This window comes from Bubalus kerabau, chromosome 7, assembly GCF_029407905.1.
Source record: "Bubalus kerabau isolate K-KA32 ecotype Philippines breed swamp buffalo chromosome 7, PCC_UOA_SB_1v2, whole genome shotgun sequence".
Taxonomy (NCBI): Eukaryota; Metazoa; Chordata; class Mammalia; order Artiodactyla; family Bovidae; genus Bubalus; species Bubalus kerabau.
Window position 1 is genome coordinate 21,565,520 of NC_073630.1, and position 23,991 is coordinate 21,589,510.

At 38.8% G+C, this 23,991-nt stretch overlaps 2 protein-coding genes across 6 annotated transcripts in view; both read right to left on the reverse strand.

Moving 5' to 3' along the window:
• DNAJB14 (DnaJ heat shock protein family (Hsp40) member B14) overlaps positions 1 to 20,266 on the reverse strand; it is a 43,909-nt gene extending 23,643 nt beyond the window's left edge. The window contains exons 1-3 of one of the 4 annotated variants that reach the window (XM_055587800.1): positions 19,689 to 20,266; positions 3,884 to 4,055; positions 94 to 3,638 (exon numbers count right to left, since the gene is read on the reverse strand). In XM_055587800.1, the coding sequence (XP_055443775.1) occupies positions 3,617 to 3,638; positions 3,884 to 4,055; positions 19,689 to 19,821 (327 nt within the window). In that variant the 5' untranslated portion in view covers positions 19,822 to 20,266 and the 3' untranslated portion in view covers positions 94 to 3,616. Of the gene's footprint in view, positions 1 to 93; positions 3,639 to 3,883; positions 4,056 to 19,688 lie in introns of those variants that run through there. The other 3 variants (XM_055587799.1, XM_055587797.1, XM_055587801.1) reach the window with 3 other exon arrangements.
• A 1,147-nt stretch (positions 20,267 to 21,413) lies between these two features.
• Positions 21,414 to 23,640, reverse strand: LOC129657524 (histone H2A.Z). 2 transcript variants are annotated; one of them, XM_055587805.1, is made up of 5 exons: positions 23,501 to 23,640; positions 22,980 to 23,057; positions 22,587 to 22,700; positions 22,106 to 22,235; positions 21,414 to 21,852 (listed from the first exon to the last, which is right to left on the reverse strand). In XM_055587805.1, the coding sequence occupies exons 1-5, from the start codon at positions 23,501 to 23,503 to the stop codon at positions 21,791 to 21,793; spliced, it is 387 nt and encodes a 128-aa protein (XP_055443780.1). In that variant the 5' UTR covers positions 23,504 to 23,640; the 3' UTR covers positions 21,414 to 21,790. The 2 variants fall into 2 exon arrangements, with proteins under 2 accessions (XP_055443780.1, XP_055443781.1); XM_055587806.1 differs by lacking the exon at positions 22,980 to 23,057.
• Between the last annotated feature and the right edge of the window lie 351 nt (positions 23,641 to 23,991).

A 23,991-nucleotide genomic window follows, 5' to 3' on the forward strand; every position in this document is an offset into this window, starting at 1 on the left:
CAAAAATCTGTTAGGCAGTCTTCTTCATAGTAATAATAATTAAAATTAGACTTTTCTACTTTAGATAATAAATATTGAAACAAGTCAATTTTATTTCATAAGCATGGCATTTCCTTTATTTAGGAAATAATATTTATTGAGCAATAAATAATTAATATTTTTGACTCATTACTGAGTCAGTAATATTTATATCCCAGGGCTCTTGAGATCAGTTAGTGAACAAAACAGAAAATGATTACTCTACCTTTGTAGAGACTCATTTTCCTAGATATGTTAAGAAACTATGTGACAGAAATAAAGGGAAGAAGGACATGTACAGAACACCTACTGTGTGTCCGGAAGAGGAGAAATTCTTTGAGAAGCCAGTAGAGAGGTATAAAGTCAATGTCACCAATGGACAAACTGTAGACTACATATTTCAAGTAATGCTAAACATATACTCATTTACTTAACTTTTCACACCTAAGCAAGAAATTACCATTCATGTATTAATTTTAATCCATATATTGTTCATCATACTCCTTTTCACCAGCTAAATGCATTTGTCACAGTTTTTATAGTTTGCTCCTGCTTCTCCATTCTCATTGAAGAATTAAAAAAGAAAGGAAGGAAGGAAAAAGAAAATAAATTAAAAAGAGATAAACTGTTACCTGCACTGGAAGCAAACATTGTGGACAAGGCCAGAAAGATCTGTCTGGGAGCTCAACAAGGGAGAAGTATGCATGGCTCAACTTTTATGTCTTCCTTTATGTGCTAGAAAGCATATTGGCTGGGGCAGGGAGGCCTTGTTCTATTCTTTTTTCATATGTTATAGATGACTTTTTGTTGTTGTTATTATAGATGATTTTTAAATATACTCCAAATTTAATTGGTATTTAGGAAAATAATTCTTTATTCCTGAGACAAAAGATTATTTATTTTATAAATTTAGCAAAATGATTTGTTTCCATTTAAAGAACTATAGCTTAAAACCAATCCTAATGAAATCCCCATAATTCAAATAATTTTAACAGTTATACAGAAGTGTTCCTAACTGATAAATATAATGATGGCCAGTTAATGATTTCACACTGATCTTATATTTTTAAAACAAAAAGATGGGCTTTTTTCCCAATGAGATATTAAAAATCTCCTCAAATAAGACCTAGGACACCTTTTGCACTGTGATTTTTCAACACATTTCAACACTTGAAGACAATAAACAGTGCTTAGTTTCACAGAATATGAGTTTTACAAAGTTACATACTTCTTGTTCAGTCTTACTGTATGCTAGCTCTTACTTATGCAATGGATGCAGTATTATTGCATGGCTTCTCCCTTTGAGCCAAAATGTCACTGAGCAACTTGTTTGCATAATCATGCTAACCAACAAGATAACATGGCTTTCTTCAGAAAAATCCCCAGTGTACAGGTAAAACAAAAACACACAGCATGTAAGTGTTTGCTGGTGATCTGTTACCTCACTAACGCAACACTGATGAAGGCTAATATGATGAATAAGTGTTACATGATTAGCTAAAGCTAAGCAACTCTTATATAAGGTAGCAAATGAAATACTCTGAATAACCCAAGGATTCTATTAAAGAATGTTCTGATCATATTAATCCCCTACAAAACTACATTTATGTAATACAATAAAAAGGTATGCTAAAACTGACCAGAGAAACCATCTCTAAACACAGGCATAAAAGTAAGCTAATTCTTGTAACTCACTAAGAATTCAGTCTGAAACTTGGCTGGCTCCTCAGTGCTAGCCAGCAATCCTGCCTTCCTGTCTGCCTTTCTGGCTGCAAGTATTCCATACTTTCACTATTCTTCTCAAGCTTTCAATCTCATCTCTTTCTTCTAAACCTCAGAGGATAACTTCATCTCTAATTTCAGAGAATACAGACCCAACAGACAGGATCTCTCTCAACATTTTATTTCCATCTGCCCAATTCTGGCCACATACAAAAGTGGATCTGCACCCACCATCTTTCATTCTTCTATTCTCAAAATGTCCCCCTGCCTAGCTACTGAAAAAGAGAGGAAAACAAAACACTGCTCTTCTTTCTTTATTTCTACCATACCTTGAGCTACTCCTCTTTTCCTTTCAAGGCTAGAGTAGAAGAAATGAAGAAAAGAGATTTTTAAAAAATAATATCAGATTCAGGAGATTCCTATTCTCCAAAATTTCAATTATTTGGGGAAGGGGGTATGTTTTCCAATATATAGGTGATTCTATAGTCTTTCTTTAAAAACAAATTATAAAATAATTCTAAATAAAAATCACATATAACAAAATTCACTCTAGGTCTTTTACTGAGAATATGTTCTCCTAGTAAAAAGTAATTTCTAGCAGAAAATACTATTTGGTTTTTGGAGAGAGATGGCTTCCTAGAACACATTTCAGCACACTGTTTAGCAGAAGCTTTTTCTTAAAGGGATTCAAAAGCAAATCTCTCATTTATTCACTTATCTCACTTATTCAGCCTCTGACCCAACACTACAGTTATAAAAGTGGTCACCAACATTATTTATAATTCTTAAAGGACTTCACTACCATTCAGGCCAATCGAATACCCTTTATCATGATTTCATCATAGTTAGGAAGTCTTTGTCCTTATTGTTGTCACACACAGATAAAATGTTACATTTAAACTTTAGCATATGTATGAAAAAAAGTAAAATATAAATACATTGATACTTAATTTAAAAATAACTTCAATTCCAAATAATGCTGAGTTAAAAAGAACTAACTAAAAATAAGAATGGAGAAAAAAAGGAAAAACAACAACAAAAAAAAGGAAGTAAGGTTAAAAGAGGATAATAAGAAAGGGCAAAAGAGAAAGAAAACTAGCTTTACCTACTCTTCACTTAAGCTAGTTCCCTGCTATTCACTCTCCAAGTTGAATTATCTGATTAATCAGAGTCCTTCACCCTTATACTTTAGATTCCCTAGAAAGCAATTTCAGTACAACATCAATACAGTCTCCTTAAGGTGTAGAAGGAAATAATAACAGTATTTTTTCTAGTGTTTCATACTTAGTTCATTTTCTTTCCAGAAAAGATTTTCTTAATTACAAAATTAATAAAGTTAAATCTCCAAAACCCAGTTCATAATTTACCAATTCTACCTAATTTTCCTGCTTTAAGTAGAGGTGTATCATGAAGTAAAAATATAACACTGAAGCAGAACAATGAGAGTAAGAAAAAATATTAAAAGGAGAAGACTATAGTATTTGCTATATATAAAGACAGCCTTAAAGAAAGAATATAAATAGAAAAAAAATTATCCTTCATTTATATAAGTAGAAAATTGAAAATGCTTTGCAATCGCACTCAATATTTTCCTCATATGAAATTCTCCTTCATACATATATATATACATTTGTTGTTGTTGTTTATTTTTTTGTTTGTTTAGTTGCTAAGTCATGTCTGTCTCTTTTGTGACCCCCTGGACTATAGCCCATCAGGCTCCTAGGTCCATGGGATTTCCCAGGCAAGAATACTGGAGTTGAGTTGCCATTCCCTTCTCCAGGGGATCTTCCAGAACCAGGGATAAAACCCACGTCTCCTGCATTGGCAAGGGGATTTTTTACCACTGAGCCATCAGGGAAGGTTTCACTGTACTGTGTCAAAAAATTGAAGCAATTTTCCTAAAAAAAAAATTTTTTTGGTAATTAGTTTTGTGCTTTATATTTAAAAGATGGAAATTTCAATAGAATTGGTAATTTACACTACTCTATAAAGAATATAAAGCATAAGACACCATGAGTTCAACTCCTCAATGTCTGTTCTTCTACTGAATTGTAATTAAAACCCATTTTTTAGGTGTTACAACATTAAACTTACATTAGCATCAACAACAACTGACATATATATAAGTCATATTCATTCCTACCTGAGAACTCCATCCACTTGGTCTTTGGTGTAGCCTTTTCCACTTTCACCACTACCAGATGAGCTGTCCTTTGTGCAATTAGGTTTGCTTTGATCACCACTACCTGATGGTTTTCGGCAATGAGGGCTATTTCCAGCAGTGCTTCCATTTTTCATGATAATTTCCAACAGTGCTGTAGAAAGATATAGAAAGCATACTCCATCTGTTTACATCAAGATATATATACATGGTCTTGAGAAGAAAGTTATAGAGCTGACAAAATGTGTACTCCAGAAAGATACACCATAGGGCCTTTTTAAATAGATAGCAAGCATTCCCTTATGTATAGCTGTTCACAGAGCACTAATCACTATTTAGAAGTAGAATATTAAGTTTAATGTTAATAACTCAAAATTACTATCACCTAATTTCTTATGACATACTTTATTTGTAATATCATGGTGAAACTGCCAAATACCAAAGAAAACAATAATCCTTAAAGTAGCCAATGAGATTATCTACAAAGAAACAAGTTCCCTAGTGGCTTCCCTGGTGGCTCAGAGGATAAAGCATCTGCCTGCAATGCAGGAGACCCGGGTTTAATCCCTGGGTTGGGAAGATCCCCTGGAGAAGGACATGGCAACCTACTCCAGAACTTGTGCCTGGAGAATCCCATGGACAGGGGAGCCTGGTGGGCTACAGTCCATGGGGTTGTAAAGAGTCAGACACGACTGAGTGACTTCACACACACACATACAGACACACACTTACTTCCCAAGAGCAACAATGGCAGCTAAATTGAGCAATAGCTTCAAAATGCTCAGGGAGAATAACTGTCAACTTGAGTTCTGCACTGCTGCTGCTGCTGCTGCTAAGTTGCTTCAGTCGTGTCCGACTCTTAGCAACCCCATAGACTGCAGCCCACCCGGCTCCTTCGTCCATGGGATTTTCCAGGCAAGAGTACTGGAGTGGGGTGCCATTGCCTTCTCCGGAGTTCTGCACTAATTTTCTGGAAATTATATAAGATTAAAAACATTTTCAAACAAACAAACAAACACTGAGAAAATTATCACTAAGATTTCACTAGAAGATATTTACTACCTTGATATACCACTTTACACCCACTAGGATGACTAGAATCAACAAGGTGGACAATAACATGTTGACCAGGATGTATTACTAAGAAAATGGGAACACTCATATATTGCTAGTGGTAATAGGAAATGGGGTGCTTGCTTTGAAAAAAGATCTGGTAGTTTTTTCAAAGATTAAACATATAGTTATTATCTGACCCAATATTCCTATCTCTCAGTGTACATCCATGAGAAATGAAAACATATATACAAAAACTGGTTCACATATGTTCATAACAGTATTGTTCATAATAGGAAAAAAGTGGAAACAATTGAAATGTCCATCAACTGATGAGTAGATGAATAAAATGTGACAGGTCCATACAATGGACTACTATGACAATCAAAAAAAAATGAAGTACTGATATATGCTGCAATACGGCTGAATCTTGAAAACATACTAAGTGAAAAAAGTCAGTCACAAGAGACAATATACTGTATGATACCATTTATACAAAATCTAGAGGCAAATCTAGAGACAGAAAGATCAGTTGTTGCCAAGGGGAGGGAAGGATGAACTTTGGGAGAAGTAAGAAGTGATTGCTAGTGAGTATGAGATTTCTTTCTGTGATGAAGAAAATGTTCTAAAATTAATGGTTGCAATGGCTGCACAACTCTGTGAATCCACAGAATGGTATACTCTGAATGAGCTGTGAGATATGTGAATTACATCTCAATAAAGCACTATATATCTTCCCTTGTAGCTCAGTTGGTAAAGAGTCTGCCTGCAATGCTGGAGACCTGGGTTCGATCCCTGGGTCAGGAAGATCCCCTGGAGAAGAAAATGGCAACCCACTCCAGTATTCTTGCCTGGAGAATCCCACAAACAGAGGACCCTGGCAGGCTACAGTCCATGGGTTTGCAAAAGTCGGACATGACTTAGTGACTAAACCACCACCACCAAAGCTGCTATATAGATATTAAAAAAAAAATCCAGCAGTCATTGCCACACAGCCTGTGAGATCTCAGTTCCCTGACCAGGTATTGAAACTAGGTCATGGTAATGAAAGTGCTGAATCCTAACCAGTAGATCACCAGAGAACTGCCAGTAATTATTTTCAATATTCCAGAAAAACATCTGCTTCATTGAATACACTAAAGCCTTTGACTGTGTGGATCACAACAAACTCTGGAGAATTCTTAAAGAGATGGGAATACCAGACCACCTTACCTGCCTCCTGAGAAATCTGTATGCAGGACAAGAAGCAACAGTTAGAACTAGACATGGAACAACAGACTGGTTCCAAATTGGGAAAGTAGTATGTCAAGGCTGTATACTGTCACCCTGCTTATTTAACTTCTATGCAGAGTACATCATGAGAAACGCTGGGCTGGAAGAAGCAGAAGCTGGAATCAAGATTGCTGGGAGAAATATCAATAACTTCACATACACAGATGATAAAACCCTTATGGCAGAAAGTGAAGAACTAAAGAGCCTCTTGATGAAAGTAAAAGAGGAGAGAGAAAAAGTTTTGTTAAAACTCAACATTCAGAAAACTAAGATCATGGCATCTGGTCCCATCACTTCATGGGAAATAGATGGGGAAACAATGGAATCAGTGACAGACTTTTATTTTCTTGGGCTCCAAAATCACTGCAGATGGTGATTGTAGCCATGAAATTAAAAGACGCTTGCTTCTTGGAAGAAAAGTTATGACCAACCTAGACAGCATATTAAAAAGCAGAGATTACTTTACCAACAAAGGTCTGTCTAGTCAAAGCTTTGGTTTTTCAGTAGTCATGTAGGGATGTGAGAGTTGGACTATAAAAAAAGCTGAGCGCCGAAGAATTGATGTTTTTGAACTGTGGTGTTGGAGAAGATTGTTGAGAGTCCCTTGGACTGCAAGGAGATCCAACCAGGCAATCCTCAAGGAAATCAGTACTGAATATTCATTGGAAGGACTGTTGCTGAAGCTCAAACTCCAATACTTTGGCCACCTGATGAGAAGAACTGACTCACTGGAAAAGATTCTGATGCTGGGAAAGATTGAAGGAAGGAGAGAAGGGGACGAGAGGATGAGATGGTTGGATGGCATCACTGACTCAATGGACATGAGTTTGAGCAAGCTCCCAGAGTTGGTGAAGGACAGGGAAGCCTGGCATGCTGCAGTTCATGGGGTTGCAAAGAGTTGAACACAACTGAGTGACTGAACTGAACTGAACATATAAGAGAACTTTCTTCCGAATCTTTTTCATAGCTCATGCATTCAAGAGGTCACCAAAGACATAAAATATTTAGTTTTTATAACAATTTAGTTGTAGATGGTACAGAAAGGCTCCTAATTAGGTAGCTACCTAGCAGTTTAACAAGATAATAACATATAGTTTATTTTTAACTATAGTTCACATTTAATGCAATCATATTGACCTTGAGAATAGAAGCCATCATGGTCTAGGGGGTAGTGGTTCACAACTTTCTAATATGAAAAGTTTTGTGGAAACTCTGGGAAGGCAGAAGCTTAAATTTTAAATCTCATAAAATCAGAGCAATTAGATAACAAAATCAAAACATCATGTACAAAATTCCAAAATACAAGAAGCTGTATTTTTGGGACAAACCACCAACAGTTGCAAGATCTATGTGGGTATTAGTATCTGTGTGGGGAAATATAGAGGACAGTAACAGGGCATTTTACCAGCCCATAGAAGAAAATAACTCCAAAAGAGCCAGCAAGGACTCTCTATGAAACATAGCAGGCAAAAATGAGAAAAGGGAATAAAAAGTAATGGGTTTTGCTCACTACAATAGCATGTGATTCAAAGGATCTACAATAAAGTCTTAAGGGCATAGAGTACTCCAGTCACTAGAACTCTTAAAACTAATCAGTCAAAGCTCTTCTCTAGAGCAAAGCCACATAAAGAAGAAATTTCTAGGAACAGGATCCAAACTGAAGAGGAGAGGGGAATGGAGAAAAGAAAACAGAAAATTCAGGTCAAGTAAGGAAGGAGAGAGTAAAGAGATATTATATATCAAGGTGACATATTTTCAAACGCTACACAGAAACTGGAGATCTCTGTGTATTTTGACAGGCTAACTTCACATAAAAATAAATAAAATGATAAAAGTTAAATCTGATACAAAGTTACAAAAGATAAAAGAAAACAGGACAGATCTCCAAACACAATGAAAGAAAGCTCACCACAAAGACTTGCCAACAGGTAAACATTATAACCTACTATTTCAAAACAAGCTGAAAAGACTTTTTAAAATTATACATTATACAAAAGAACAACATAAATTAGAATGAAAACAACACCTCAAATTATCTACCCACTGCTTAAGTGATAAACTCGGGGTGGGGGGGGTGCGGGTAATAAAAGGAAGAATCAATTCAAAAAAGAACTAAACTAGAAGAAACAGAGTTAATAAACACAACAGATAATGTTGTCTAAGTAAAAGAGAACATAAAAAGGAAGGAAAACGTCTTAATTAAGTGAAAAAGACAAAAAATTAGAAAGAAATGGCAAATACTGAAGATAGTTAAAGAAGATCCAACATACACAGGAGTCCTGAAAAAGAAAATTAAAGGAAATAAAACCAATATAACAATAACTGGAGAAAACTTTTCTGATATAAAAATAAAAATATCTGAAACCAAATAATGAAAGGGCAAATTATATATCTAAGAATACTGACCCAGAAAAACCAACATCAAGATATATTCTAGTAAAATTAATTGGGGATCTAGTCAAAAAGATTAAATGGCTTATAAAGTAAAGAGTATTGGATTGTCAGTCTTTGCTTATCAGTAGTACTTGTATCAGAGAGGGCAATGGCACCCCACTCCAGTACTTTTGCCTGGAGAACCCCATGGGCGGGGGAGCCTGGTAGGCTGCAGTCCATGGGGTCGCTAGAGTCGGACACGAATGAGCGACTTCACTTTCACTTTTCACTTTCATGCACTGGAGAAGGAAATGGCAACCCACTCCAGTGTTCTTGCCTGCAGAATCCCAGGGATGGCGGAGCCTGGTGGGCTGCCATCTATGGGGTCACACAGAGTCGGACACGGCTGAAGCGACTTAGCAGCAGCAGCAGTACTTGTATAAAACAATACAATAATATACTTATATAACCAAAGAAAGAAAATTTGAGTCAAAGATTTTGTATTCATCACTAACTTCAAGTATTAAGACCCACAGATGAACTGTTTTCAACATTCCCCAGAACTTAGGGAACACAGTTCCCACAAGGCCTTCCTAGAAATCTACTATAGGCTTTAGGAATCCAAAATAAACAGATATACAATGACAAAAGGACCAAAGGTAAGCATTGTGTACAGTGACCCACTGTATTAAGACTGAATGACAACTAAAAGAGAGTACATAGTATGTAGTGATAATGTGCTCTGACACTGTAGATAGGTTCAATAATTTTTAAATGGTAGGCTTCCTCTGTCTTTTTAAACTGTGGCAGGTGGGGAGGAGGCCAGAAACTGTCTTCTCTTCCTTTTAAATTTAGCAGCTGAGGCCTGGACCAAGACAACTTATTGGGACTAAGGTAACACTTAAAGCCTAAAGCATGACTGAGCTTGATAGGGAATGTACCACTGAGGTCAAAAAGGCAACTCATTACATATAGGGGGAAATGAACAAATAAGTAAACTGATGATAACAAGAGCCACATTTCTTGGCTGTCAGAGAATGGAATTACAAATATGAAAATGCAGAAGGCAAGAACCCTATGGACTTCAGAGGGAGGTATGTGAATCTTTGCACAGACTGCAAAATTTGAATAGAGTAAATTACTATAGGTATGTGTATATCCACAAACGCATATAACACACAGATACACATACACATACATTCATGCATCATGCATACATATATTTCTTAGCTCTGTCTACTAAGAGGATCTGGAGGCAATGACACACTTGCAGCAATGAGCTTATCAAGTGTCTGTATCTTAGTTTCCAAGTATCATTATCCACTAAAAAGAATCAGGACTCCTGGGGAAAGAATTGATTCCCAGGGCAGAGAAATGAGCTTGAAAACTTTTTTGTGTTTGAAAGTAAAGAAATTCAAAGAATGATGAGGAGTTTGAAGGGGCTCCTACTGATTAAATCTGTGGAAATCTAAACATCAAAATGAACAGTGATAATAATAGATTAAATAGGAATCCATGAATCCATGTTAATAAATAAGGTTGAATGTCAACTAATAAACTGTAGAAAGAATAATGGAATAAGAAAACCAACATTTGGCAACCATCAGAAATTTATTCTGGAAAGAATCATCAATGAATGCTAAAAGGAGCTTTGGAAGTTTGTTGTAGAATAGGACATTCAGAGTTTTAAAGTATTTTCCCACAAAATATTTATTAATTACAAGAGGGGAAAAAAAGTAAGTTTAGAGTAGACAAACCTGGTAACACCAGCTTCACCAAGTGATCAAAGTTAACCTCACCAGTAAGGACCAAATCAGCATGTTCCCTGATACGTTACACTAAGAATGCAACATCACTTCTATGGTATGCCTGCCAAAAATTCATAAGGAAATGTCAGCCAAACCTAAATTGAGGGAAAATCTATAAAATAGCTGGCCTGCATTCATCAAAAACACAAAGATCAAGAAAGAAAAGAGACTGAATGCAAACTGGTACAGCCACTATGAAAAACGATATGGAGGTTCCTTAAGAAACTAAAAACAGCTCCCAGCAATTCCACTCTTGAGCATATATCCAGAGAAAAAATGTTTCAAAATGATACGTACACCCCAGTGTTCCCTGAAACACGGTTTACAACAGCCAAGACATGGAAACAATCTAGTCCATCCACAGATGAGTGGATAAAGAAGATGTGGCACATATACACAATGGATATTACTAAGCCATTAAAAAGAATGAAATAATGCCATTTGCAGCAACATGAATGGACCTTGAGATTATCATACTAAGTGAAACAAGTCAAACAGAGAAAGATAAGTATCTTATGATATTGCTTATAAGTGCAATCTTAAAAAAAATGATACAAATATACTCATTTACAAAACAGAAAGACTTGCAAACTTATAGAAGGAAGGAGGCAGGGAAGTGTAGGGGAGAGGAATAAACTGGGAGTTTGAGTTAAATACACTGCTGTATTTTAAACAGATAATCAACAAGGATCTCTCTGTGCAAATGGGAAAAGAATTTAATATACAGATACACGTATAACTGAATCACCTTGCTGTACACCTAAAACCAACACAATATTGTTAATCAACTATACTCCAATATAAAATAAAAATTAAAAAAGGAAAAGAGAAAAGATGGTATCTAGGTAACAAAATATGGCAAATAAATGCAACGTAACAGGGAGAACTGGCAGAATCTGAATGAGGTACTTACATTAATTTCATGACTCTGACAGCTATACTGTTGTTATGTATGAGTGTCCTTATCTTAAAAAACCTACACTGAATTACTTAGGTGTAATAGGATATCATGTCTACAACTTACTCTTGATTGGTTCTGGAAAAAATATAAGAACAAACTGTATACCTGTGAGGGTGGAAGAGAGATAGCAGGGAGAAAGAAAGGGCATGATAAAGCAAATGCAGTAAAATTTTATCAAATAGGAAGCACTGAATGAAATGTATACAGGAAGTGTACACTATTTTTAAGACTTTTCTATAAGCTTCAAAGTATTTCAGAATTTTCAAAAAGCTAAAATGAAGAGGGAAAATTGAGAAAGTACATGCAAAGAAAATTTAACTGTTTTCAGTAATTTTATCAGTGAGGTAGTACTGGTAATGTTACACTGAAACTATTACATATATCATGTAGCATAAAGCAAATAAATAATCATGACATATTCTACCATTTGCCATGGCCTTGAAAACCAGGATTACTACTGTGGAAGGAAAAAGACAGAAATATATGCAAGAAAAGTTTAAAGACCCCAAAATACTTAACTTAAATTTCATTTACTAGTATAAATGTATAAGCTGTTTTAACTTAAAAAAAAAAAAAAATTCCCTAGTCTGTACACTGAAAAGGCCCAGAAACAACGACAATCTATTAACCACAGCATCGTTAGTACCAGACCATGATACTAAAACACCATTTTCCACTAAAAGAAACCAGGGCTTATTGGAGATACGGTTGATTCAAGATCTAGTACAGGGAATGTATAAGAGAAACCTGAAACTTTCTGTCATACCAAAGAGAAAGAAAATTATTAAAGACTATTAGGAATGTGTCTGTGAAACTCAGGAGGTAACCTAAACAGGTTCCACCAGCCACATCTAAAAAATGATATTATCTGGTTTTGGAAAACAGGAGTCAATTTCTTCTCTTGAAAACTGATAAAAGCAGTCAAGCACTTATCATATCTTGCCTTTCCTATATGAACTGTACCACTGTGTAACCCTAAGATAGGTGAGGGGGAAGTGTCTCTTTACAGAAGTATTTCAGCCTATAAAAGAATAAATTATTTTGAAAAAATTGTGAAGCCAGATGGGAAAGTGGTTATATGTATTTATATTTACAGATGGCCACAAAGTCCCTATGCATGCTAGTTAGAAGTTATCTGTACATTCCCTTTCATTCTTTGCACAAACACATTCTCTCAGTTTTTCTAGACATCTTCCATGCTAACAGCTAGATGCTGGATATTGCTAAAGCAAGATCATATAGCTGCTTTAAATTTTCAAGTTATTATGATACTGAAAATCTTTCAGAGCCTAGGGGTTCTGCTTAACAATGGTTATGTATATATATGCACTCACACTAAGCATTTTGGCTCCAAACAGTGAAAATTTGAACAAGTTCCATTATCTCTGTGTCCCAATATCCAGTTTTATCATCTTAAAAATGGAATCAGCAAGCTTTTCTGTATTAACAATCACTGGAACCAATGCCTGAGAAGGTAATGTGGTTCAGTTCAAGTACTGCCAGAATTTGGAACTCACAACCTTTTTCTGACTTATTACATGTCTTAGCTATTATATGAGATCACATTTATAATAATGTGCAGTATTACAAACATTAGTTGAACAGATATAAGATATCTCCTTATAAACCAGATTACTTTTGGTTTTAAAACTGTCCAACCTTATTTTGTATGTTCACTTTCCAGACATACAGCTTTGCTTGTATGTCTTAATTAATGTAATCTGTACTTAATTTACACATATCCCATATTAAGGACCAGTGAAAAAGTAAACATAGTATTAAAAATGTTTATGTGGATAATCCAAAAGTGAATAACCAAGATCTATTTTTATTTCATAATGTTCTGCTGCACACCTATTATATATAATACCCATCACTAACAAAACCTAAAATAAGAACATATGATTTGGAAAACAGATTTTTTCATTCCAGGCAAACTGAAAATAGCTTTTATTTGTGTGATTATAAAAGTAATGTTGTTCAGTTCATTAAAAAAGATAACAAAGTAAAGATCTCCTATAAATCACACACAAGAAAAAAAAAATCACTCAACCATTGTGATATATTTAACTCTAGCTACTCTAGTTGGCTAGCTGTCTAGCTTTTTTACATATTTTGAAACAAAATGAGAATAATCTACATATGTTGGTAGCATGCCCTTAATAGGTTTATAATTCAATGTATATATCATATTATAGCAATAAATCTAGGTGCACATCATCTTTATTTTTTAAGACCTTATTCAGGACTATTGCAATAGGGGAGTGACAGCAGGCTGAACTCTGAATTCAGTAAAGACAACTGGAAACTTATAGTTAATGAGCACGGTAAGGTGGGTCACTGAATGGAAAATTACTGAGACACATCATCGTTTTTAAGTGCACAGTGTATACAGGCAATTCAATTTATTTAATCAATTCCCAATGATGGACTCTTTCCAAATTTTTGCTACAATGACAACCCTTATATACATTTTCCCATACTTGTCTATTGTGGGAAAATTTCATTTGTGAATATATTATCACAAAAAGCCTTACAGCGATAACTTTTTCATTTATTAATAAACAAACTGTCTTCACTGATAAGAGATAAAACTACCTAAACAGGTATCATTCCAGAAAACCAGGATTTATAGATGCCACAAGTATATGCAAAAGACTGGTAGAAAAGATGATAACATTAAAATAGTTCCTGACAGCAGAGCAATTTTTAATCTAGGAGAGCAAGAGCTATATACATAAATAATACAAGGAATAAATGCAAAGCAGGGAGAACTACATATTAACTAAGAACAGAATGAGTACCTGAATTCACATGGAGATTAATCCTAACTTAAGGCAATTTTTTAATGTTAAACAGGTAAATAAAAAATGATAGAAAGAGATAAATATTATATAAGTAACTCCAAGCACTCATCCAAATACTTTTGCCATTGTACTAATACATTAAATTCTTATAGCACTTAATAAACTAACCTCATAATAATCCTGTGAAGACTACAGATGAGAAAACTGTGGCTCAGGAAAGGAAAAGGGAATGATAGGAACGGAACCATTTTTGTGTCTAGCAGAGATTTCCTATTTCATTTCTCTAAAATGTAAGCTCCAAGAGGACAAGAACTGTCTTATTGATCACTGACTCCCTAGTTCTGAGAAGAGTGCCTGCCACAAAGAAGCATGGATTCAGTAAATATTTGTTGAATAAATATATCCGCATCCTACAAATGTCGTAATTGAGGCTCAGAAGACAGTTATGGATATAAACAAAACCATTAAATTAAGGTTCAAAACTAAGTTTAGTATTCTTTCTTCAACTATAATGTCTGAAACAGTTTGGTTATTAGCTGAAATGTGGAAATCATTTTATAATATTTAACTAGTGCTACCAAAATAACTGTTGTGAATGTATAATTTACACTTATCACTAAATTCTGATTAAGTCAGAAACAGAAAGAAAATGGTATTGTCTTCAAAGGAATAGGCTGGATAATACTCCAGATGTGAAATGACAGTTTTAACTGTTTTATCATTTTAAGTGAGACTAAAGGGAACAGAACTTTGAACTTTTTATTAGGTTTAAATTATAAAATAAAGTAGCAAAAAAAAAGGAAGAAAAATCTTTACACATAGCTCTCACCTGAGGGGAAATAATAAAAAGAGGACTATTTTAATTTGCTATTGTACAGATGGAGGCTGCAAATTATATAAGTTATCTATTCATTAAGTAGACACAGGATGGCCGTTTTTGAAGCTGTAGACTGCCATTTGGTTCAAATTACTATGAAACTCTTGAAAATAATAAAATTTTTTTCTCTGAAAAAAATCTATACTTCAAACTGCCTAACAATTAGAATTAAACACTAAAGTATTAAAACAGCAATGTAAAAAATAAAAAGCAATGTAAAGCTTTAAAACTACGAGGCTGTATCTCTCTGTAAAAATCTAAAACATATCAATAATCCAGTAAACATAAAGTTTAAGAAATCAAAATGCAATTTACTTCCTCTTGCTGATATTTTCCCAGTTTATATTTCCTATGTAGCATCATATACATATATTAATCCTTTCAAATGTAAACCAAACTTATAATATGAAAATATTTGAAAGTTATAAATCCAATTCGCTTAGAAGTCCATTTAAATAAACTGTAAAATAATATTCTCAACTAAATACTTAGAAAGCAAGCAATGTCCTAGATTCTTTTGAGGATGCAGTTTTTCCTTAAGGAAAACTCTTGCCAATTTTTTTAAGTGGTTTATCAATCAGATTCCTTACCTAGCAAGAATAAAATTGTAAAGGGGACAAAAACTCTGGAATTTAGCTAGAATTTAGTCTCACATTTTTGCATTCACTATATAAAAACAAGAGAAATCAAAATGCAATGTTTTATTTTGCCTACCTTAGCATGAAAATACATCCAAGAGGAATATTTTTAACCAAAGCTCTGAGTTATAAAGATGTGAAAGTGGTCTAGAATACATGAAATTCAGGGATAACAATTTTTCATTTCATTTTAAACAATAGCTTCAATTCCCTTCTACACTAAATATTTTATCAGGAGCTTATACAAATGTTCTAGATCTTTTCCTCCTCCTCTGGATTCTTAAATTATTCCAGTATACATCTGAGAACATTCTATGTAAAATACACTTTGTTAAGTATTTGCACATGATCTATTTTGCCTAACATCAACCCTGTGATGAAATCCTTATGTTATACATAACTAAACAAGGCTTGGCAATGATAAGTAACTCATCCCTGTCAGAGTAACTCAAATCTGTCAGAGGCAAAGTCCGTATCTGAATAAGGTCTTCAGACTACACCACAACTGTAGCTACTCACTTTATGTCATAATCACATGTTGCCTTACAATACATTGTACTATTAACTTTCACTGTTACTGTCCTAACTTTCCCAATGTTCATGTCTTTAAAAGCAACGGCTGTATTGTGCTTTGATATCTTACAGTATCTTTAGTAGATTGATTCACGTTGCTTGTTTCATAGAAGAATTACAGACTAGAGGTTTAAAAACTCTTTGTCTCACACTTGTTAAATAGAAATGACACCAAAATTATCAAGCACTATTAAATGCTTCCCATGTATTAACTCATTTAATCCTCATGCCACCCCTATGAAATTGGTACATTATTGTCCTATTTTGCAGACAGAAAAGCTACAAGCTAGATAGGTTATTTAACTTGCCCAAGATTAAGGTTACAAGGGAGTTACGGGCGAGGCTTCAAAAGCCAAGGTATTCCGTCTGGAGTGGTTACATGCTTAAAGTTAAAACTGTCCCTCAAGTCTGTGCGTGCATGTGTGCTAAGACACTTCAGTCACGTCCGATTCTTTGCAACCCTATAGATTGTAGCCCGCCAGGCCCCTCTGTCCATAAGATTCTCCAGGCAAGAAGACTAGAATGGGTTGCCTTGCCCTCCTCCACAGAATCTTCCCAACCCAGGGACTGAACCTGTATCTCTTTCATCTCCAGCATTGGCAGGCAGGTTCTTTACCACTAGTGCCACCTGGGAAGCACCCCCTAAGACTGCATAATGACTAAATGAAATCATGCATTCATACAGTAGAAAAATTCAAAAAGTTTTAACTCTTGGCAATGATTTCTTGAATATGAAACCAAAGTGAAGTGAAGTCGCTCAGTCGTGTCTGACTCTGCGACCCCATGGACTGTAGCCTACCAGGCTCCTCCATCCATGGAATTTTCCAGGCAAGAGTACCGGAATGGGTTGCCATTTCCTTCTCCAGGGGGATTTTCCTGACCCAGGGATCAAACCCGGGTCTACAGCATTGCAGGCAGACACTTTACCATGTGAGCTACCAGGGAAGCTCTAATGAAACCAAAAGCATAGGCAATAAAAGAAAAAATAGACAGGCCTATATCAAAAGGAAAAAACTCCCATGTATCAAAGGAAACCACAGAATAAAAGACAACCTACAGAATGGGAGAAAAAAAAATCTTCAAATCAGACATCTGGTAAGAGTTTCTTAGGTCACATGAGTGGTAAAAAACCCATCTGCTAATGCAGATGTAAGAGTGGTGGGTTCAGTCTCTGGGTTGGGAAGATTCCCTGGAGGAGGGCATGGCAACCCACTCCTGTAATCTTACCTGCAGAATCCCATGGACAGAGGAGCCTGGCAGGCTATGGTCCATAAGTTCACGAAGAGTCAGACAAGACTGAAGCGATTTAGCACATCGGCATAACTCGACAACTAAAAATAACCTAATTTAAAAATGGGTAAAGGACTTGAATAGTTCTCAAAAAATGATATAAAAATGGCCAACGAGCAAATAAAAAGATCCTCAATATCACTAATCTTGAGAGAAATGCAAATCAAAACCACAGTAAGGTATCACCTTACTTGCCAGGATGGGTACTGTCAAAAACGAACAAAAAATCAAACAGAAAATAAAAACTGCTGATGAGGATGTGGAGAAACAAGAACTCTTGCCCACTGTTAGTAGCAATGTAAAATTGTGTAACTCTTACAGAAAATGGTATGGCAATTCCTCAAAAAATGTGAAAATTAAAATTACCAATATGATCCAGCAATCCCATTTCTGGGTATATATCAAAAACAATTAGAGCAGGATCACAAAGAGGTATTTGTACACCCATGTTCTTAGTAGCCTTATTTACAATATAGACTGTGATGGTTTCCAAGATATGGAAACTATCAATACAATCTATTCCTAGATGGTGAATGGATATTGAAAATGTGGTATATGCACACAATGGAATACTATGAAGCCTTCAAAAAGGAACTACCATATTTATGCTACAACATGAATAAACTTCAGGGACATTGTACTAAATTAAATAAGCCAGTGAAAATGGCAAATACTAAATAATTCCACTTACTATATAATAAGTATCCAAAGTAGCCACATTTTTAAAATAAGAGTACAGTGGTGGTTACCAGGGGCTGGGTGGAAAGGGAAAACAGGGAATTGTTTACTTGGCATAAAGTTTTAGTTAAGACAAAAAATTCTGCAGATCTGTTGTACCACAGTGTGAAAATGTTTAACGTTATGGAATTGTATACTTAAAAATGGTTAAGTTGGTAAGCTTCTGTTTTTGCCACATTAAGAAAAAAAGTCACTTATTTTCTTTCATTTCCCCTCTTTCATTTTCCTCAACAGCAGGGAAATAAAAAGGACAAAGAAAAGTAAAGAAATTCAAGGACTTCAATAAGTAGGAAAAAACTAAGAAAACAATAAAATGAAACAGGTAACCCCACACTCTTACTGACTTAATTGCTAATTTTCTTCTTAACGTGGAAATATCCTGAACCGCAAGTGAAACTGTATCTTATGGACTAGATAATGGAATGTCGTGGTTAAAGGCCTTTTGAAGCTGGAGAGCTCAAATACTATTCTGACTTTGCTACAAATTACTGTGTGACCTTGGGTAAGATATTTTCATTCATTCACTCATTCATTCATTCACTCATCAAAAGGTCTGTTTCCATATGAGTGAGCCAAGTCAAATGAATTCTAGGATCGATCTGAGGAATAAATGAAATAAGTCATATTAAATAGTAGGTACTTTACAAGCACTCACGAAGTACTGGCTATAATTACTTAAGAGCCTAGAGAGCAAGAGAAGAGCAGGATTTCGACTAAAGGAAGTCCAGAGCTCTGTTCCTAAGGATGTGTCTCATTTGTCGATAATTATGGTGCTATCAAATCAGATACTATTTAGCAAACCCTCACTGACTCTATCATTCTTGTGGTCCTCTCTTCTGAAGAACTCTCTCCCAGGGAAAAGCAATGTCATCTCAGGTGTTCGAAAATGTTTGCTTTGGGAACAGCGTTTTCTACCCCAGAGGCGGTGGAACCAGGGACCTGTATATTAACCACTGAGTTCCCTGTTCCTCTCACTTCACTAGGGACCTAGGCCTTAATCGCGGATGAGGATGAGGAGGGAGGGGGGTCACACAACCACACATCCAGATATAAAGCCCCATCTGGTAAGGCAGGACCAGATGAATCTCCTGGGAGAATGACAGCTGGACATTCATGAAAACCGATAGGCGAACTGGCAACTCTAGCCGGGTGGCTCAGAGCCGGCATCTCGCAGGTAGGCCGGTGAGGAGGGAGTCTCGGGGAGCCCACGGCCGGCCCGGCCCGGATGTTCAGGGCCCGAGCGGGGGTGTGTCGGCGAGGAGCGTTCTGGGGGTCCGACCGGCGGGGTCCGGCGGGTGGGGGGCTCCGCGGCTCCATGAGGGGCGACGGTGGGGGCGGGGGCGGACTGCGCGGCGGCCCGGGGACAGGGCGGGGAGGAAAGGGACCGAGGGCCTCACCGCGGGCCGAGGGCAGTGGGTAGAGCTTCTCGGCCTTCTGAAGGAAGCGCTGGGCCTTCTCGCGGTTGCCGGCGTTCAGGGCCTCCCGGGCGATCTCGACACATTTCTCCGCCTCATCCCGGTTCCCCTCCATGGCTTGCGCCTTCTTCCGTTTCCTGCGGGAGCTCAGCAACGAGGGGCGGAAGCCTCCGCCGCCGCTGAGGAGGCAAGGCCGGCCGGGGCTGGGGGCGTGCGAAGGCGAGCGGGGAGGAGCGCAGGCGACCGCGGCGGCGGGGCCCGGGCGCACTGGCGGGCTCGCAGCTCCGCCTCCTCACGGCGGCCTCCCCGCCCCCCGCGGGTCGCTACGGCGCGAGCCGCATCCCTCTGGCCCCCGGACTGGGCTCCACCGCCGGGCCGTCAGAACCAGCTCGCTGGTCCTTGCTGGCGCGGACAGGCTCGGGGCCGACCGACCTGGAGGGTGAAGGGGGCGTGCGGGCGACAGCAGACCGGCTGGCCGCCGGAGGGGCTCCCCTGAAGGGGTTCCGTGGCGGCGTGGAGTCAGCCGCCAGCCTCAGCAACGCGGTGCCCTCCAACCCCCAGCGCGGCCCGCGAAGGCGGCAGCCTGCCTTCCGGGCGACGAGTGGGGGTGGGGACATTCGTTTTCAGGAAAATTCCCAGGGATCGAAGGCCCCACCTCCGGCCCCCCTCGGCCTAGGTCTGACTAGGGAGAATTCGGTCAGGTGAGGACCGGGCTGCCAGTCCCTGGGCACCGCTTCCGGCACAGCTGTTCAGGAACCCAGTAGGGTGTCCTTTGACCCCAATTCCTGTTTCATTGCCTTCATTCATTCATACTCCATTTTTCTGACTCAGGGCCATTAAACTGTCTTAGTACATCCCAAGAGGTACAAACACTTAATTTGTAGTTTGCCCTTATTCTGGTGAAAATAAAAACGCTAGTAGCCATGACCAGAACAGGACAGGAATCAGGTCTTTGGCAATGTATTACCTCATATAAGTAAACTTGGTTTTCTCCCTTCTCCCATTTTAATCATCACCCTTGTGAAATACTTGCCATGTTGGTATCCTCAGTGGCGGCAAAGGGCCCACCTTTTGCTTGGTATTAAGAACTTGCCAGAAACTAAGTGTCAAAATGATCCACTTAACCTAATTACAAAGTAACTATTTTCACACATTGTTCAGTAAAGATATTGTCTGCCATAGCAGCAAATATGGTAACTCAGGACTTTCAAAGAAATCTTGATTCTTCTCTGTTAAATGCGAATAGTATGTTCCCCAAAGATATTACCATATACTGAACAATTTAATGCAAGTAACCTTCAAAACAGCGTGTAGCACACTGTAAACATTATCAGTCTAAACTAAAAAGTCCCTTCTGTGTAGGTAGCTACATGCAGGACCTTCCTAACTGGTCTCTGCTCCCCAACCCCACCCAAGCCCCCAGTGCTCTGGTGTAGTGCCGCTATCACAAACAGCAAACAAAGCTAATGAACTGAGATGGTTAAACTGAGCCTAAAAAACATCAACTTGTGCTGAAGTTTTAAAATCTTTTAATAGTTCATTACACAGTATTTAAAAAAAAAATACTTGGGCCTTTTAACTTTGTTGATCTACAGACAGAATTAACAGTAATTTCAAGGGAAGAAATGTGCTTAAGTTATTGCTAGGTAAGATACCTATTCAAAACAAAACTGTTCCTACTATAATCAAGCGAATTTTATACACAACTAGTTTGGGATATGACCTTTATTGAGCTTATCCACCAGAGTGGAAATAATGTCTGTACAAAACCAAATGTTTGTTACTATAACTTCTGCATCACAATTAAAATCCAAACAGTTTTTTAAAAACAGTCAACTCAATCAAAACCCACTACTTCAGAATCAATAGCTTCTTTGAAGCCACAGTAACACTTAAATATGGTTAAGACTCAAATGCAGAAATTTGGTTGGTTGGAAAGCTAATTAAACTTCCAACTTTCTCAAATAGAATTACAAAAAGGCAAAATTGTGTTTTTCACAGAGATACAGTCCACTGGAATCACCAACACTGGACAGCTGTTAGAGTATTTAGAGTCCTGAGATAATAAGGAATCCAGGCATCCTTTAGACAGTCTTCTGTTGTCCTTTCTTTCCAATCAGAGATTTGTGGATGTGTGGAATGACACCTAGAAGAGGGATAAAATAACACAGTAGTTTAAAACCAAGAGTTTAATGTTCAACTTGGAAGATGTCTCTCAATGTGAGGCTAAGTGCAGAGTAAAAATTCAGAAATACATTGAGAAATCAAATTTCATGATCCAACCATACTACAGATCAATGAAAATATACTGTGTCCTCTTATAGACTGAAAATTACTAGAGGGAAATTTAAAAGCAAATTCTTTTCTCTAGAGAAATTTATAAGTTAATATTTACATACCACCACCAGCAATTGTAGCCTTGATGAGAGAGTCCAATTCTTCATCTCCACGAATAGCAAGTTGCAAGTGACGAGGGGTAATACGCTTTACCTTCAAGTCTTTCGATGCATTTCCTGCCAATTCAAGTACCTAGAAGGCAGAATGCAATCAATCTCCTTCCAACTTACATTAATGTCAAGATCCAGACAAGAATCAAACCTTCATGATGAAGGTATATCTACCAACTGTCATCTCCCCTACTACCTGAATGGCAAGATAAGCAAAAGCCATAAAGAGGGCACGCAATTTTATTTCCTAAGGCCGCAAACTCAAGCTCAGGAGGATCCCCATCATGATCACCAGCCCCCTCTAGCGTTGTCGGAAGCTTCTCGCCGCGTTCAGAGCCTGGGAGTTTTCTTGCATCACTTTCCTCCTTCCCTCTCGCCGCCTCCCCCCACCCCCTCCCAACCTTTTCCAGATTATAGGCGTACACCCATTTACCTCTGCGGTGAGGTACTCCAGGATGGCTGCGCTGTACACAGCGGCAGTCGCGCCCACACGTCCATGGCTAGTCGTCCTAGATTTCAGGTGTCGATGAATACGGCCCACCGGGAACTTCGTTTTTAGCATACACAAACATAAATGCACAAAGATAGACGAGTCAAAGATAATATACGCGCGCCAAAGGCAGGGGCATGGACGGTGGTGCAGCAACGCGCCCCAGCACAGACACACGTGATCGCCCCCCCCCCCCGATATTTATTGCATCGGTAAAGCAAGTCGCGACACTATCACCCACGCAAAGACGAAACGCTAATCCAGAGCGATGATAAACAAGACAGGAAAAGGAAAGAAAAACGCCACGATTCCCAGAATGCACGAACCACCACTGACCTGCAAACCGGCTCTCTGCGAGCGGGAAACCGCCTTTGTCTTGGCCTTTCCGGAGTCCTTCCCAGCCTTACCGCCAGCCTGCGGCGCGCACACGCCCGCGAGCGAAGGAGGAACGCAGAATATAGGATTACCAGAGCAGCGCGCCCTTCCCCCACCGCGCAGCGACTCGGGCGCGAGCGCGGCCCCGTGCCCAGCCGGGGTCTCCGGCCCGCCGCGCGCCGCAAGGACGACCCCGCCCGCCCGTCCCCCGCCGCGCGCTCGGCGCGGCCGCGCGCCTCGGTCCGCCCGCTCGCCGCCCGCCGGCCCCTAGCGGCGCTGCGCGCGCCACCCAACCGTCACCGCCCGCCGCGAGATCCGAGGCTGCTCCGCTCGCCGCCGACAAAACACCTCCCCCTGCTCTTCCAAATCCTGTCTCCGCGCGTTCCCAACCGTCGCCGCTTCACCCCCATCTCCGTGTGTAACGGGTTTTTCTTCCGCCGGCAAAAACCCGCGGAGTCTTCGAGCGTCTCCACCAAGTTTACCATTTCGAATTCTGCTGAAGCTCAAACAAGCAAGGCAGAGAAAGGACTAGTCAGACACCCAGCGAGAACCCGCCGCCTACTCCTTCGTCGCACCGCGATTCAAACTGCGCTGTCTCCCGCCTTCCCCGCTCCCTTTATACTGCAGAATGTTCCCTCATCCGGGAACTCGGATTGCTCATCCCACCAATGGCTGCCACCCGCCCTCGGGACGCGTCCTTGAAGCTTCAGCCAATGAGAAAGCGAAGAAAAGGGCGGAGGGGCGGGCGCTTCACAGCTCGAATTTCTATTGGAGCATGAGGAAGGAGGTGGGGGAGGGCGGAGGGATTGGAACTGGGGAGAAGAAGGGCACAGCGGCGGGAGGGAAGAAACAGAGCTAGCTATGCTGCGGGAGCTAGGGGGCCCCCCCTGCCCCGGCTGTGGTCACGTGTCCGAGAGGCGGAGTTGAGAGGCTCAGGGGAGGGGCACGCAGTATCGCGCACCCCACCATCACC

Bases quoted from the DNA above. Each gene is read 5' to 3' on its own strand.
- LOC129657524 (XM_055587805.1), bottom strand. The intron at 22,701-22,979 runs GTCAGTGGTGGT...CTAAAAACGAAG, and splicing joins CGCAGAGAGCCGGTTTGCAG to TTCCCGGTGGGCCGTATTCA. The intron at 21,853-22,105 runs GTATGTAAATAT...TCCCTCTTCTAG, and splicing joins GGCTACAATTGCTGGTGGTG to GTGTCATTCCACACATCCAC.